The following is a 17,411-nucleotide window of genomic DNA, read 5'->3' as shown; positions in this document are numbered from 1 at the left end:
AAGAACCTGATGTTTCATCTGTCCCAAAAAGGAGGGTTAATTGCAGATGGCATTTCTGCTTCAATGAAATGGAGAGGCACAACAATTATTTGGCAGCTGTGTATATAGGCCCAAAGCACCGGATTCTTCTGGATGATTAACAGCTGACTAAAAGGAAAGGAGTGCTGTGTAAGGTATCAGGAGATGTTCAGCTTCAACTTAAAAGTTGATGCCCATGTTTCTAAAATATTTAACCCAGATTTTACATTCAGGAAGACATCCCCAACTGAGGATAAACTTAATTTTGATAAATACCTGGATCAGAAAGCATGTAAAGCTTCTCCACATAGAAACATTCCTCCAAACACACAGAGGACAAACTGAGTAAATTTCAACTTAATTTCTCACTTGCACTAAAAGTGCAAACAGCCTTTCCTTTATATCCTGAAATTGTTAGAAATGTTGCTCTGTTGGTTACTGCTTTACCATCAACTCAAGTTAGTGTTCAGAGGTTGTTCTCTGCTCTGAGAATAATTAGACATTCTTTTTCTGAGGACAAATTCTTCAAAGTTTTATTACAAAATTTCTCCAGTGTGCTATTGGATTCCCCAATTTGTGGACTTAGCTGCATATATTACAATAACGTAAAGGTTTTGATAATTATCATGATTTTTTTTTTCCTTGAATACCAGCTTTTCTGTATTTGGTTGTTTATTATTTTGAATTACTTATAGATGAAAACTATCAAGTGTGTAACAGTGTATTGCATATTTTTATTTGACAGCATTGTTTTGTTCAGGTTCTTTGTTCAAACTTTAAATATATGTTTTGGTGAATTAGTCCTATTTTTGTACATAAAGAAATAGCCTATGTTTCTGTAACTGAATTTCTCTTAGGTTTACTGTACATATTACATTACAAATATTCTTATTTTCCGCAAACACCTAGTAAGCTGTATTCAGATTACATATAAAGAAAACCAGTCAATTACTGGGAATCACAAATCAATACGAACTAACTAACAATGCACCGGTGCACATTATTTAAGCAAATACTTTTAACATTTTCCTAAATATTGAATAATTGTGAATAATTCTAATATGTCTAGGAATAGTGTTCTATATACAGCGTGCTTGATACCAGAAATTATGATTAAGAAAAGATTTATATTTAACCCCTTTTGGTGTGGGAAAATGCAAAGTCTTAAAATCACATAACCTTCTGTTGAGAAGACGGCTCTATGAGTATGAGTAAGAACTAGACAGTAGAAAAATAGAATTGAAATCAAAGGTTCAGTGTACCAACTCCACAGCCCTATTTAGAAAACAGTTTACTATTGTACCACTCCAACAGAGCCAAAGTATAAATGCAATGTGCAGAGCTTAGGGAAGACTAAATTTTAAAGAGTGAGGTGCATTATTGTCTGTAATAAGCAGAAATGAAATGAAAAGAAAACAAATGATGATGAGTAGTTAGCTGAACAGTAAAGCCAAGGAGCAGACATGTTGATATATTGAGGAGAGTAGAAATTCTGCAGTGTAAGGTTTACAGTTAATTAGTCATTTGTATGATTCTAATTGTATTTTGTAGCCCAGGGCATTATTCTTAGCACTCTGCAAGGTAACCATAGATAAGTCAGTATAGGTATACAGTGAATGAATGGTTTAAATCATACTATATTAGGAAGGCAGTTCCCTGTCCAAATGAGTATATAAATCATATAAGGAAAAGGAGGAGAGATGCACATGAGAATGATGATAGGGCAGGTTTAAGAACAATATGGTGATAGATCACAATGTAGAGACACTGAAGCCATAATAACAAAAATGACAGGGTTTGGGGGTAGTTTTATAACAGGACACACTGCTTCATGTCCAGGAAGGTGCCTATTTTATAAAGTCAATTTATGCACCTATGTGAACATAAGCTTTGCCCAAGTCAGAACAATGGTCCATCTAGCCCAATATCCAGCTTCCAACATTGACCAATCCAGGTCTGGCAGAATCCCAAATAATAGCAAGATTCCATGCTACCGATCCCAGGGACAAGCAGTGGCTTCTCCCACGTCTATCTCAATAGCAGACTATGGACTTTTCCTCCAGGAACTTGTCTAAACCTTTTTTAAACCCAGATATGTTACCCACTGTAACCACATCCTTCGGCAATGTGTTCCTGAGCTTAACTATTTGTTGAGTAAAAAAATATTTTCTCCTATTCATTTTAAAAGTATTACCCTTTACCCTTTCATTGAGTGTCCCCTAGTCTTTGTACTCTTTGAAGGAGTAAAAAAATTGATTCACGTTTACCTATTCTACACCACTCACTATTTTGTAGACCTCTATCATATCCACCCTTAGCCATTTCTTTTCCAAGCTGAAGAGCCCTAACCTCTCTAGCCTTTCCTCATATGAAAAGAGTTTCATCCCATTTATCATTTTGGTCGCTCTTCTTTGAACCTTTTCTAATTCCGCTATATCCTTTTTGAGATACAGAGACCAGAATTGCATGCAGTACTCAAGGTGAGGTCGCACTTTGGAGTGATGCAGAGGCATTCGAGTTTTGTTGGTCTTATTTTCCATCCCTTTCCTAATAATTCCTAGCATCCTGTTTGCTTTTTTTGCTTCTGCTGCACACTGGGCAGAAGATTTCAGTGTAGACACACATAACCAGAACCAGCAGTACAGAGATTTGTACTTGGTCCAAAAATGGTGTAAATTTGTTCAGAGATTTTTCTGTACTGCTGTCACCAAGAAGCAGACCAAAACAGTTTACAGGCTAAAATCAGAAAAAGAAAAGAATACCAAAAATTTGATAGGATAGAATCCAAGCATTCACTGAAGAGGCATAACATTAAAAGTTAAAAGAACTCCCCCGCTGGAGTTCAAAATGGCCGCCGAGTAGAGCAGACGTGTTACAGACGCTCCTGCGATTTTTTCCTTTCTAAAGGCTTCTTGTGTTAGCCATACCTTAAAAATGCCTAAGAGAAGGGGGAAAGCTGCTGCTACAGCCTCCCAGCGGCTTAGTACCCCAACTCGAAGCGGTCCGATAGATTCTTTTTTGCAGCGAGTTTTGGACGCCAGAACGCCGGTGAGCGGCTCGCTGTTGTCTCCTGTGCTGGTTGAAGGAGCGCAGGAGACCTTAGAGCTGGAAGTTTCTCTAAGCCCCGACGCTCGAACACCCCCTCCCCCTCCAATGCCGTGTGAGATTGAAGTTCTAGATATGGCATCTCCGAGTCTTACCCTAGAACGGGGGATAGACGACGGACGACGGGAGACACATGAAGATCATCAAAGAGCTGAATTGAACTCACAGGCTGGAACATCAATTGAGGAGCAAAATGCCTCGACTATGGAAGGAATTTCCTTACAACAAACGGGGGTACGTGACTTTTCACTTGCAGTTTTTCAAGTTAAACCTCCCGAAGTTACGTTAGACTGTTTGTGGACACTTATTGCAGATTTGGGCAAAGCACTAATTCCTCAGATTCAAAAAGTGAAACAGGAAGTTGTCTGTATAGAGGAGAAGGTAAAGCAATTGAATGTTAAAGTTGAGAAACAAGATAAAGAAGTACAACGACTGCAAAAAGTTCAAAATAATATGGTGAAAGACTTAATTAATTTAAGAAGAAAGGCAGAGACAATGGAAAATTTTTCAAAAAGTAATAACTTGCGATTTATAAATTTTCCTTTGTTGGATAATGTGGCTCCTAGAGAGATGCTGAAAACATACTTTAAAGATATCTTACAGATCAGTGAAGAAAACATACCTCCTTTAGCGCAAGTTTTTTATCTTCCATCTAGACAGCAACAAATATTACAAAATCAACCTTTGGATGTTACAGCTTTCTTAGAAACCTCAGATTCTGAACAAGTAATACCAGCCACGTTATTGGCTACAGTTGTTTTGTCTTCTGACAAACTATGGATATTAAAATTGTTTTATAAAAATCGTGAAAAAATTTTCAAAGGGTTAAAAATTAGTGTATATCCTGATATATCAAAGGACACACAAGTGCGCCGGAAAAGATTTCTTCAAAAAAAGCAGGAAACGATTCAGCTGGGAGCGACTTTCTTTTTAAAATTTCCGTGCAAGTGTCTGGTCACATACCACTCTGAAAAATTTGTGTTTTATGATCCATCCCAACTCGAGACATTTATTACATCTAGGAAGACTGTTGGAATAGTAATTCCAACTAATGATGTTGTTTGAAATTGGAATATAATGTCCTCTGTACACTTCTGCCACTCTTTTTGAAATTGTTTATTTCCTATTAATATATCTTCAATGATGTTCGTATTTTGAACTCCCCACTTGTGGACTTGTATTGGTTTGAGGGAATTTTCATGTATAATACATTTTCTTATATTGTAACCTCATTATATCCAATTTTTCTAAACAAGTTTGTAAACTTGAAAAGTTGAAAATCAATAAACAAATTAAACATAAAAGTTAAAAGAACAGAATTAAGCAGAAGTAAAACACCCTGTCTCAAGATCCAGGTGGCTATACACCAAATGTCTGTTCTAAAAAAAAAGGCCAATTTTGAATTCTGTTGAAAGATATTTAGCAAGTAAGTATATCTCATTCCATAATTTAGGAGCCAAAAATAAAAATGCTGAATGTTTTGTAGACTCAGGATGGGGGGGGCGGGGAGGAACAAACGATGTTCATTAAGACAGTGAAGGGCTTCCCCTGGAGTGTAAGAAGTACTAGTTGCACACAAATATGGAGAGGCAATTGTGTGCCAATGAGAAGACCTTAAATTTTATCCTGAATGGTGTAGGAAGCTAATAGACAAGGGAATAACTCGGTCAAACTGTAGAGCTGGCTCAGAAAACAAGCTGCTGCTGTATTGTGCAATGATTGAACAATTTAATGTGGGGTTGAACAATACCAGCATACACTATATTGCAATAATGAAACTTGAAATTAAAGTATGAGTAAGGGTGTACAAAGAAGTCCAGATAACTGCAGAAAGAGTGAAGTAGCCACAGGGCTAGGAATCCCTTTTTGAAGTTGTAAAAGACTTGTTTATGAAACAGCAATCCTAAATCCACAACTACTACTAATCATTTCTATAGCGCTACTAGACATACGCAGTGCTGTACACTTGAACATGGAGACAGTTCCTGCTCGAAAGAGCTTACAATCAAATCGGTACAGACAAACAGGACAAATACTAAGGTGGAAATTATAAAAACAGACATGGGTACTGTACAAGTGAATAGGGGTTAGGAGTTGAAAGCAACATCAAAAAGGTGGGCTTTTTACCTAGATTTGAAGACAGCCAGAGATTCAGCTTGATGTACTGGCTCAGGAATTTTGTTCCAGACATATGGTGCAGCAAGGTAAAAGGAACGGAATCTGGAGTTGGCAGTGGAGGAGAAGGGTACAGAAAAGAGAGTTTTACCCAATGACCTGAGTTCTGGAGAGGAGTGTAGGGAGAGATGGAAGTGTAGAGGTACTGAGGAGTTGTAGAGTGAATGCACTTGTAAGTCAATAAGAGGAGTTTTAACTATATGCGGAAATGGCTAGGGAACCAATGAAATGACGAGGAGAGGGTTAATATGAGAATAACGACACTGGCAGAATATAAGTCATGCAGCAGAATTTTGAACAGATTGAAGGGGAGAGAGAGGGCTTGGTGGGAGATCTGTGAGAAGCAAGTTGCAATAGTCTAAGCGAGCGGTGATAAGGGATTTGGTAGTGTATCTGAAAGGAAAAAAACAAATTTTGGTGATATTATATAGAAGGAAACGACAGGTTTTAGCAGTCTGTTGTATGTGCGCAGAGAAAGAGAGAGAGGAGTGAAAGATGACCCCAAGGATATTAGCTGATGAGACAGGGAGGATGAGAGTGTTATCCACAGAGATAAAATGGGAAAAGATAAGAAACTCTGTCTTGGTCATATTTAGTTTCAGGTGGCGGTGAGACATCCAGGCAGCAATGTCAGACAGGCAGGCTGCTGAAATTTCCTGCTGAAAATTCTGGTGTGGAGAGGTGGATCTGGGAGTCATCAGCATAAAGGTGATACTGAAAACCATGGTATGAGATCAGAGCATTAAGGGAAGAAGTATAGATGGAGAAAAGAAGGCCTCAAGACAGAACCCTGAGGTACACCAATTGATAGTGGGATAGAAATGGATGAGGATCCACCAGAGTATACACGAAGAGTGTGATGGGAGAGATAAGAAGAAAACCAGGAAAGAACAGAGCCCTGAAATCCAAGTGAGGACAGCGTATCAAGGAGTAGGCGGTGATCAACAGTGTCAAAAGAAGCAGATAGATTGAGAAGGATGAGGATAGAATAGAGACCTTTGGATCTGGCCAGGAACAGGTCATTGGAGACTTTAGCAAGGGCTGTTTTAGTTGAAGAGGGTGAAAGCCAGATTGAAGTGGATCAAGAATAGCTTGAGATGAAAGAAAGTCAAGACAACTGCGATGAACAAGCACATTCCAGTATCTTGGATAGGAAAGGGAGGAGGGAGATGGGACAATAGTTGGAAGGATAGGTTGGGTCCAATGAAGGTTTCTTGAGGGGTGGTGTAACTACAGCATGTTTGAAGGCATCAGGAACAGTTGCTATGGAAAGTGAAAGATTGAGGATATGACAGCTAGAAGGGATGACGGTAGTAGAGATATTGCTAAGTAGGTGGATGGGAAAAGGATCAGAGGAATAGGTAGTTAGTTTGGAGGAGGAAAGAAACTGTGCAATTTTCTCTTCAGTGATTTCAGAAAAGGAGGTTTGAGGAGGGTTCAGAGAATGGACTGAGGGAAGGAGAGGTGGAGGTGACAGTTGAGAATTCACGGTTAATCTTGTGAACCTTAACATGAAAGTACTCAGCCAGAGTCTGGGGAGAAAGTGATGGGGGAGTTGGAGGTGTAGGCACTTTGAGGAGAGAGTTCAGTGTGGCAAAGAGACGTTGAGGGTTTGAGGCAAGAGAGTTTGTCAACTGGATGTAGCACCTCCTGTTTGGCAAGTGAAAGAGCAGACTGGAAGGAGGTCAGCAAGAATTTGAAATGTATGAAGTCCTCATGGGCACGGGATTTCAGCCAAAGGCGTTCAGCAGATCAGGTACAGGAACATAGGTAGCTGATTCTAGAGGTCAGCCAAGGCTGGAGTTTGGTACACCTTACAGAACGGGGAATGGGAGGAATGAGAGTATCCAGAGCAGAGAATATTATTATAGGAAGAGACAACCTTATTGACAGACTTGGATAACGTAGTGGTAGACAAGAGGTTTGAAACACTGGAGGGCAAAATAGAAGAGTCAATAGCCTGAAGATTCCTAAATGTATTGATGGAGATTGGATGGGACTAGGGGGGAGGGTGTGAAAGCTGATGGTCAGAGAGGGGAAGAGCTGAGGTGAGTGTGAGCAGTTGCAGAAGAAAAGATCAAGACAGTGGCCATTCTGGTGAGTAGAGGGTAATGGAGCACAGTTGAAGATTGAAAGAGGATGTTAAAGTGAGAAACTGAGAAACATAAGAGTCAGAGGGGATCATCAGCATGAAAGTTAAAATCCCCAAGAATGAGGGAAGGTAATGAAGGTTCAAGAAAGAAGGAAAGCCAGGAGTTAGTGAGAAAGGAAGAAAGGGACTTAACAGGGGGTCGATAAATGACTGCTACTCAGAGAGGTAGAGGAGTGAATAGACAGATGGAGTGGACTTTGAAGGAAGAAATTAGTGAGACTGAAGTAAAAGAAGAGGTTGAAATCTACAAGAGGGTGACCTCCACAGCCAACCAGGCGAGGAGTATGGGAGAAAATAAGACTGGCATAGGGCCGCAGCTGAAGTAGAGTTGGTAGAGCAAGCAGATGGAAAGTATGAGATATAAAGAGGTCGTGGATGTAGGAATGTTTGTTGCAGACAGAGTGGACATTCCACAGAGCACATGAGAGAGGCAGAAAAGAAGAGGAGAGGAGCAGAAATTAGATTGGAGACATCTCTGTGTGACCTTCACGAATAGGATGAGAGCTGATGTAGACAACCAGGATTGGGATTGATATCCCCAGCAGAGAGCAGGAGAAAAGAGCAAGAGAGTACAGAGAAGAGTAGGAAAGGCATAACAAGACAAAGATGAGATGTACTCAGTGAGAATGGAGATGGTTGAATGAAAAGAAGGATATTTAGAAGGGAGACGACAAAAGGGACGGTGAAATGATGAAAGCAGAAGGTGGGCAATGTGTTCCTGCAGTATACAGTAGTTTCAGATGGAGAAAGAAATTGGGAAGGGAAAAGTACCAAGAAAAGAAACTGTACTGGAGCCATAAGAAATAGCAGAAAGAAAGTACAAGTAGTACAGAGAAGATGTTTTAACGGCACACAGCACCTGGAGTATAGGCCCTGGGTGGACTGGGAGTCACCCCAGATAAGTTTGTGAGGATATGCAGATGGGATGCAAATTCTTCACAGCACCTGGAAGGCAGCTGGTGGAAAGGCTAGGCACCTCGAGCGTAGTCGCTGGGTGGACCTAGGAATCACCCTGGAGAAGGTTGTAAGGATATGCAGATGGGCTGCAAGTTCTCAACAGCATCTGGAAGGCAGCTGGTGGAAGCACCAGACATCTGGAGCACATGGCCTGGGTGGATCATGGCAGACCTGGGAGTCACCCCGGAGAAGGCTGTGAGGATATGCAGATAGGCTGCAAGTCCTCCACAGCACCTGGAAGGCAGCTGGTGGAAGTGCATAGCACCTGGAGCATAGGTCCTGGGTGGATCTGGGAGTCACCCCAGAAAAGGCTGTGAGAATATGTAGGTAGTCTGCTGTCTGAAAAGGGATACCAAATAGTGTGAGAGCTAAAGAGGAGATAACAGAATGATCTATAATCTAGCAAGCTGTCAATCTTTTTCCAGTTCAGAAAAAGTTTGTAACAATTACCAAGGTTCGACAGCGATTGTAAAGGTGTTAAATCCAGAACAATTGGAGAAAGGTAGTGAACTATTAAGTCATCTGCAGAGAAAAAGGTACTGACTCTGAAACCTTGAATAAGAAGGGCTAATGGACTAAGAAAAATGTTAAATAATAGTGAAGACAAGATGTGCTGTATGCATGTATCTGCATATTCTATAAAAAAAAATGCTCTGCTCTACCTGAACTGTGCCCCAGGAATGCCTATGTGCAGCCTCTCAAATGTACACTTACGTGCATTTACAGGCATGCAGTTTTCTGACAGACCTTTTCTGCATGGCTGACCTTTAGAAAATTACCTTCATAAAGATCATTTGGCCTATTCTGTCTACCTACTTACCTCAGTCCACACTTCTAAAGATGTATCCTAGTTGCTATCCATAAAAACATGAAAGCTTGTAGAAGATCACTTATTATCCAAGACATGTTTTCGTCATCATTGTTATTTTGGTTCTTTGCTGTCTTGGGTATATAATCATAAAAGTTTTTATGCTTAATCCATCCATCAGGCTTCCTCTTTTTTAAAAGAGTGGGAAAATGTGGGATATAAGCGTACCATAAATAAATAAAATTACCAAAGACAGAATTTACAAAGGCACGGTAGAAATCAGATGATTCTTAGATGCGTAGAAGTAAAGAGGGTCAGAGATCAACTGGGGTCTATGACAGTGAACCAGGAAGGGAATCATATGACTTGAAAGTGCTTTAAGGTCCTTACCTGCTGTCATATTCTCTCTCTCTATGGAGGTGGTGGTTTATTAAGACTAATATGATGTCTTGCTGAAAAAGCAGACAGGCAGGCAGGATGCAGAGGGGCACAGAGAGCATCTCTGATGTATTGAAAGACTTCCCAAGGTAAAAGAAGGTGAGGGAAAACCTTTGAGGTGTGGAAGAGCTTGAGCATACAGGGGGGCTAGTCTATAAAGGGTGCCAAAAGTTAGGTACCAAGGTGCAGCATGCTAAGTGCTAATTCTGGAATGGCATCTGGACACTCACTTATGTAGTGTCAGTATCAGGCATAAATGTGGCACTTTGACTTGCGTAACTTACAGAATACTGTAAGTTATGCGCCACGCCCACATGCACTCCCCCTTACATTTATATGCTAAGTGAGTTGCGCATCTGTGTTACAGAATACCATTGAGCACATGTCTAGCACTTAGGCGCGCGAGTGTAACAATCATACATGTAAGTGCTATTATTGTAAAACTTATGCATGCACTTGGCGCCTGACTTTAAGCAACCTGTTACAGAATGAGGAGGGTGTTGTGCAGGATGGGGTGAAGTAGGAAATAAGGACTGAGATGAAGCATGACCTGGATGTTTTATATGCCATTTGTTCATAAACCCCTTTATGCAGGTGTCCAGTAGTGTGGCTGAGCATTTGGCCCATTCTTTGCAAGACTGTTCCAATATCCAGGAAATCTTTCAGACTCTTTACTCTCATGGCTCTGCCATCTCTGAAAGCAAAATCCGTGAATTTGAAGTGGAAACAGAGAGACTAAATAGGTAAGTTGGAATGTGTACAGATGATTATTCAAACACCCCACACACACACCCACATTTTCTCTTCTCTACTTTTCCCATTTTCCATCTTCAACCACCCAGAGCTGTAGGGACATCTCTGATGAGATGTGTACTTGGTGGTATTTTATTAACTGACAGGGGCCGCCATAAGAGGAGGTGGTAATCTTTCCCATCCCATTCCCACCTGGCTAAAAGTGCATCACCTCCCCTAGCCTAGCCCAACAGTCCCTAATGGACCAGGGGACTTGAACTCGTGTCACATCACATCACTATATGTGGTTAGGAAGAATCTGCTCTTGCATTGTTAATAACTTTATGAAACACTATTTATCAACTGGACCAGTGTCCTGAGTGGCTGGTTAGAGTTGCAGATGTTAATTGTATTACCAATGGCATTTAATAAATTGATGCTTGTTTGACTGAGTTGTTTTTCTAAATCTTTGAAGATTATCTGCCTCTTCTGAAGAAACTATTAAGATCCCAGTCCTTTAGTAAATTATTGCCCATTATCTAACATACCTTTTATGAGAAGGTTAATTGAAAGAGCTATTGCTTGTTAGCATGACTAATTTTTGGAAACCAGTAAAGGTATTGTTATTGTCCTTTATGGATTTTGGTCATTTCACACCGCTGAGATGCTGTACTGGCTGTAGCTGAGAAGCTCCATAGGCTCTTGAATAAAGGGACTCATTTTGTTGTGTGTTTTGTGGGTCTGACCTCTGCATTTTTTATGGTGGACCACCAGATCCTGTTGGACCAGTTGATAGGGAAACTGTTTTCTAAGTAGTTCTTTTTTTTTTTTTTGCAGAATAGATCTTCTTGTTTCTGAAGTGTGGTATTCCCAAGGAGTCAGTTATGTCCCCTATTCTTGTTAACTTAAATATTCAGGGGTAGATATTCAGCTGGCAGTGGTGAGGTTTTTTTTTTGTTTGTTTTGTTTTTTAGCTGCTACCAGCATTATGGATATTCGGTTCCAGGTCATAGTGGAGTAGGGGTGTAAGGATGGCTCTTCCAACATACACCAAGGAGTCAGAAGTCTTGTACACAGTCTTTATTATCATAAATGTATCTAGAAGACCAACATTGGCCAGTGTTTCACACTGCTTTCTTAAGGTCAGGACTTTTCTTATATAGCAGTAGAAAACTTAGCTGCTGGAGGGTTGTATATTTGATTATATTTTTTTTAACAATAGAATTGTACAAGCAAGACAAAACAATAAAGGAATGTGAACAGCATTGCAATCTAAGTACAAACAACAATACATAAAGGGAAAACAATATGGTCCCTGGTGGTTTCTTATCCAGGGGAGCACCCATATGCCAACCAACTTACTGTAAGGATTTTAGATAACGCCTGAAACCCCAGCACACACGTACTGCATGCACACACCACATGTACAGCTCCTCCCCCCCCCCCCCCCCAAAGCAAGGCTTCCTTCCACCACAGCAACAGTGACTCGTGGAACAATCCAAGGGGCTGATATGGGCTATCTCCCTTAGAGATCAAAATAAGCAGTCATTAGCACCTGGCACCATAAGAGTCTGTAGTGTAGCCTAAATCCATTTTTGAGAGGTAGCAGTTAGTCTGCCGTGCCATGGCAGGTGCCAAAGCTCATACTGAGCCAGTTGGAGCATTTGACATGTCCAGTGAGTCAATTATGGGATTTCTTCCTTGATCCAGTATTTTAATATAAGTTTATGTAAAGTAAAACTGCACATATAAATCTCTTTACCTGTGGCCAATTTCTTCTTCCCCTCCCAGTTTCCCAGTAATAAGAGATCATAGGACCACTCAATCCCCCCACCCACTATTTGTCTCAACTGAACCAACATACATCTCCAAAGTTCATGACGGTAGGGACATTCCAAAAACATATGCGCCCAAGTTCCAAATGCAACCCTTCATCTCGGGCAACAATCAGGCCACAGCTTCTAATTCTTCTCTTCTAAGTTCATGCATAATTGCCCAACGAAAATCTACTTAAATGTTGTGCTTTCTGCAGTTACCTCAAGAATCAATGGCTGCAGCAGTCTGTATTCCAGTTGATCAGGAAATAGGTGCAGAATAGTTCAGTCCCTCTACCTGAGCATGCACATGGGACTGCAAATAAGCACATTTCACCTGTATTACAGAGCTTGTAAAGTTACCTATTGTCAGTGCTTTTTTTTTTCTAGGAAATAAGGTGCTAGTACTCATAAGGCCAAACTTAGGGGGTGAGGTGACTATCTGTGACTTCTGTACTTTAGCCACACCCTTTTTTACTAGCCATTGAGCATATAAAAAGACAGCTTTGGGTCCAAGAGGGTTGAGGGAGGGCTGACAAATATCTTCTCATGTGGGATGATAACACTGGCCAACATACTCCCAACATCCATCCCCACCAATCCACCAGATAGCACCTCTTCAAACACAGAATAAGAGACCATAAACTAAAAGTACTATTATACACAAAATTTAAACTGCAGTGCAGCACCAGAGAAATAGAGATGCATTTCCTCCTGTACAGTGCAAAATATGAGAACAGCGAATTTCTCAAACTGATAAATTTCAATCAATAAACTTATAATTCCTACCTTAGAAACATGACGGCAGATAAAGGCCAAATAGCCCATCCTCTGTTTGTTTGAAGTGCTGCACAGTTGGCATTCATTTATATTGGCAGCCATATGATTTTTTTTAGCATTTTGTATTGATAGAAGAAACTCACTTTTTATTTTTCTGTGTTATTAATGGTGATGAAAACATTTTGCATAGTTGCACATTTGATTTATGGACTGATGAAATATCAACGGGACTGATGACAGTTTTAGAGCTAGATAAATTATAGCCAGTTTTATCTGGCATGGGCTCCTGGTCTGCGGGTCCCTCATCTTTAATATTAAGTGGAAATTTTGGATATTTTTGTTCAGAATCCTGCTTTTGGGCTTATGCTTTGTTGAAAAACAAAGAAATATACACTGTTGACTCCAGCTGTTGTTCAAATGTGTTCACTGCTGTCTGTTTTGAAAATTAAATTCAAGATAACATTTTCTGGACCAGCCAGGTCAAGTTACTCTGATCATCCTCTGTCACTTTAAAGTCTGTCAGCAGCCCTTATGGTGACAACAATATGATGCAAAGTAATAATGTACAGCCAAACAAATGAAAAAGCAGCTGAGTTTTGAGCTGATGCATACTTTTTGTTGTCTGATCAGTTGCCTGCTGCCAGGGTTTCTTTCACCTCTTGTACTCTGTATATTAAAAAATAGTAATAATAATAATAAAAAGCAGAAATGCACACATTTTTCCTTTCGTTATCATTCAGGCAACCCTAAATGTCAAGAGCAGCTTGTTAAAGTATGCTTGAGTGGATCTAAACCTGTGCTCAAGCTACAATGAGAAATTATATCACTAGTACCATCTGGATTATTGCTGCCTGGAATTTGGGGATTTAGCTATAGTTATTTGGAAAGTACTTTAGTTCAAAGAGCCTCTGACATTGTAGCATTTTTGAGCTTTAGAAAAGAGAATGCATCTTTGCTGTAAGTTTTATATATGAAGCTTAGAAGGTGGTAATCTTTTTGTTATCTTTTTGCAGTCGAATTGAGCACTTAAAATCCCAGAATGATTTGCTAACAATAACGCTGGAAGAATGTAAGAGCAATGCTGAAAGGATGAGTATGCTGGTGGGGAAATACGAATCCAATGCCACAGCACTGAGGCTAGCATTACAATACAGGTAAATGCCTGGCCCGTAGGACTGTCCCGTACAGAAGGGGCTGCAAGACCTGGGTATGAATGTGTTTTAGCACAATAACCAACGTGCCCTACAGAACGTGAAAAAACAGGCATAAGAGATATCAACCCCTGCCAACCTGGAGATGCGGGTCCATAATAAAGCATAATGCTTTCACTTGGTGCACCTCCATCACTAAATGTGATGCTGGACAGGATCTTTTATTGTGCTGTCGTACTGGTGGCCCAGAGAATCATGTCTTAAGTCTGAGCGCATGAAGTCTAGCAAATGGGTAGTATGAGGTTAAGTTTTCTTCTTTTGCATATCTCTGTGCCAACATTATTGCTTGGTGTGCTTTTAACCAAATCTGTTTTGGAAGTGTCTTTCACAGCTGTCATGAAGCTAGTTCAGAAATGATGACCTCTAGTTGTAAAGTGAGCAAACCAGAGGGAAGCAGCAACACATATCAAATGGCAGTAGAGTGTTGGAGGCCCAGTTGGGCACCAAAAGAACAAAGCAGAGCCTCAAACTGGAGGAAACAAGATTTATTGAAGGACCCAACACAGCCCATGTTTTGGCTGACTTCATGCATCAGAGGTCATATCGTTGTAGCCTCCTTAGCAACTCAGATGACATCCAAATGTAAAACTATGAAATGTAACAATGCGAACCCTGGCTCAGGCAATCAGCCGGAACACCGGCTGTGTCAGGTCCTTCAGTAAATCTTTCATCAGTTTGAGGCTCCACTTTGTTCCTTTGGTTCCCATCTGTGCTCACTTTACTGTTCTACTTCTGCTGACCTCTGTTTGTAGTCAAGATAGCTTAGAGGACAATTTTCAGAAACCATTTTACATGAATGAAAGATCTTTTTAAAAAATAATACATTATTCCCCATCGCATATATTCTTACCTGCATTTTCATAGACTTGTTTCTAGGGATATGTTAGGTTGATGGGAAGGGGTTCTTAGTTTTCACTGAGAAACGTAGCTACAGACATAGAGGTGCAGATCTCTGTGACTTACAAATAAACTGAGTGCTGTTGGTATGGACCCTGAAGTGATCTTTTTGCAGTTTGATCCCTTCAGGGTCCATACTAACTGGGTTAGAAACTTGTTGAATGGAAGGCGACAGATGGTACTGGTAAATGGGAGTTCACTCTGAGGAAAGGGATGTTACCAGTGGTGTGCCACAGTGTTTGATCTGTAATCCAGTACTTTTTTACATTTTTGTAAGTGATATGTTTGCCTCTTGGCAGATGATACCAAAATATGCAATAAATTAGATATCCCTAATAATGTGGATAGCATGAGGAGGGTTCTAGCAAAGATTGAAGAATGTCACATTTAAGTCCGTCTTCAACTGAAAACGGAGAGCAAGACTTCATATGCTTACTCCTTTGATGGCCATCGTCTCTCAACCTCAGACCAGGAAGATTTCTACAGCTGTTGAGATTTATTCCCTCTTATAGAGGCACTTGGTAAGCCCCAGTCCCAGGCCACCCTCTTTAAATTACTATTTATCCTCTTATTACCAAGCCCAACACAAAAATTAATATGCTAGAGTCTGAGCCATTGGGTTAAACTTAGCCACAGCTTTATTTGACAATCTAGAATATATCAGTTTACCTGAGCCAAAAACAAACAGGTGGCAAACTTCTCCACTGCCTTGAATTTTCCCCTCACAAGCTCTCCTTTTGATCACATTCCCACCAGTAATGGGGCAGTGAGCCAGCCACAGACCCAACATAGCTGATTGCCCCCTCCTGGCTGGGACCCAGGTTACAGTTAACATATTCCTCCCTCAACCCCTTTTCCAGATCAGTTCAACATCCCAGAGGAATCTAGGGGTGAATAATCTTAAGAACTTAAGAATAGCCATACTGGGTCAGACTAATGGTCTATCTAGCCCAGTAGCCAATCCAGGTCACAAGTACCAGGTCACAAGTAGCTGTCAACCAGTGCTGCACCAGCCACTCGCAGCTCTCCCACAAATGGAGCACGACCATAAACTGGTTTAGAAACCAAGATGCGTTCAAGAGCTTCCTGCAAGCCATTGTATAAGTTGAGACCAATGTCGGGCAAGTGAACACCCTCAGCCTTGAAATGCCCTCCAACCTGCCATCCAGTCAGTCATAGCGAATCCAAAATCTCCTTGCTCAACTACCCAGACACCAATTTGTCTGTCAATTTTCTTTATACTCTTAAATCACAATAGGTCACCTGCAAACTTTGACTTGGGAATAATATCAGACCCTCCAATTGCCATAGCAGGGATCTGTCTCCTAATGTGGAGAAGTCCTTCCTCACTTGCTCTATGAGCTGTCTTACCATATTGTTTCCAATATCATTCCAATCTAAGTGAATAATAACCTTCTTTGGAATACACAGATCCCTCATCTTGAGTCCTCATCTCCAGAACTAGTTGGTCCCATTGCATGCCACGAAGATCATCCACACAGTTGCCATGCCAGATGACTCGAGGGCCAGATGAGTCCATATGGTCGTACAAGTCTACGCTGAAATGCCCAGAATGGTCCATAATCCAGACCATTCTTCTTCCAGCACCCTTATTTGAGAAATCTAAAAGGAGAAGACGCAATACCTCCCTTCTTTGCCCTTCAGCCTGATATATTTGGTGTAGAACCCCATCTACTAATGACTTGAATCACCTTTGCTGACAACCCTGAGTTGGCAGCCCCTGTAGCTGCCTTGAATTTGAACAAATGAGACTCAAAGTTGGTATGGCCTAGTGCACCCAATACAAAGTAAAAAATATTCCTAACAAGTTGGACACAATTATTTTAGTCCTTCCATTTCTTTAATTTGCTGTGCAGTGCCAGGTGTCTTGGTACCTGCCTGTGAGAGCAGGAGCTTGACCTTACTGCTGTCATTACTAGGTTCTCTTTAAGATTCTCACTGTTTTTTTTTTTTTGTTACATTTGTACCCCGTGTTTTCCCACTCATGACAGGCTCAATGCGGCTTACATGGGGCAATGGAGGGCTAAGTGACTTGCCCAGAGTCACAAGGAGCTGTCTGTGCCTGAAGTGGGAATCGAACTCAGTTCCCCAGGACCAAAGTCCACCACCCAAACCACTAGGCCACTGTTGTGAAGATAAGTACATAAATATTGCCATACTGGGACAGACCAAAGGTCCATCAAGCCCAGCATCCTGTTTCCAACAGTGGCCAATCCAGGTCACAAATACAAGACTTTTTATGCTGCTTATCCCAGAAATATTTTCCCCAAGTCCAATTTAATAATGGTCCATGGACTTTTCCT

General features: G+C 40.8%; 1 protein-coding gene across 3 annotated transcripts in view; it reads left to right on the top strand.

Moving 5' to 3' along the window:
* MCC (MCC regulator of WNT signaling pathway) overlaps nt 1-17,411 on the top strand; it is a 571,489-nt gene that overhangs the window by 431,340 nt on the left and 122,738 nt on the right. For all 3 annotated transcript variants that reach the window (XM_030193493.1, XM_030193491.1, XM_030193492.1), the window contains exons 9-10: nt 10,248-10,396; nt 13,993-14,133. In XM_030193493.1, coding sequence (XP_030049353.1) covers nt 10,248-10,396; nt 13,993-14,133 — 290 coding nt within the window. The remainder of the gene's footprint in view (nt 1-10,247; nt 10,397-13,992; nt 14,134-17,411) is intronic.

The sequence above is a fragment of the Microcaecilia unicolor genome, chromosome 2 (assembly GCF_901765095.1).
Source record: "Microcaecilia unicolor chromosome 2, aMicUni1.1, whole genome shotgun sequence".
Classification (NCBI taxonomy): Eukaryota; Metazoa; Chordata; class Amphibia; order Gymnophiona; family Siphonopidae; genus Microcaecilia; species Microcaecilia unicolor.
This window is presented reverse-complemented; position numbering and strand designations above follow the sequence as displayed.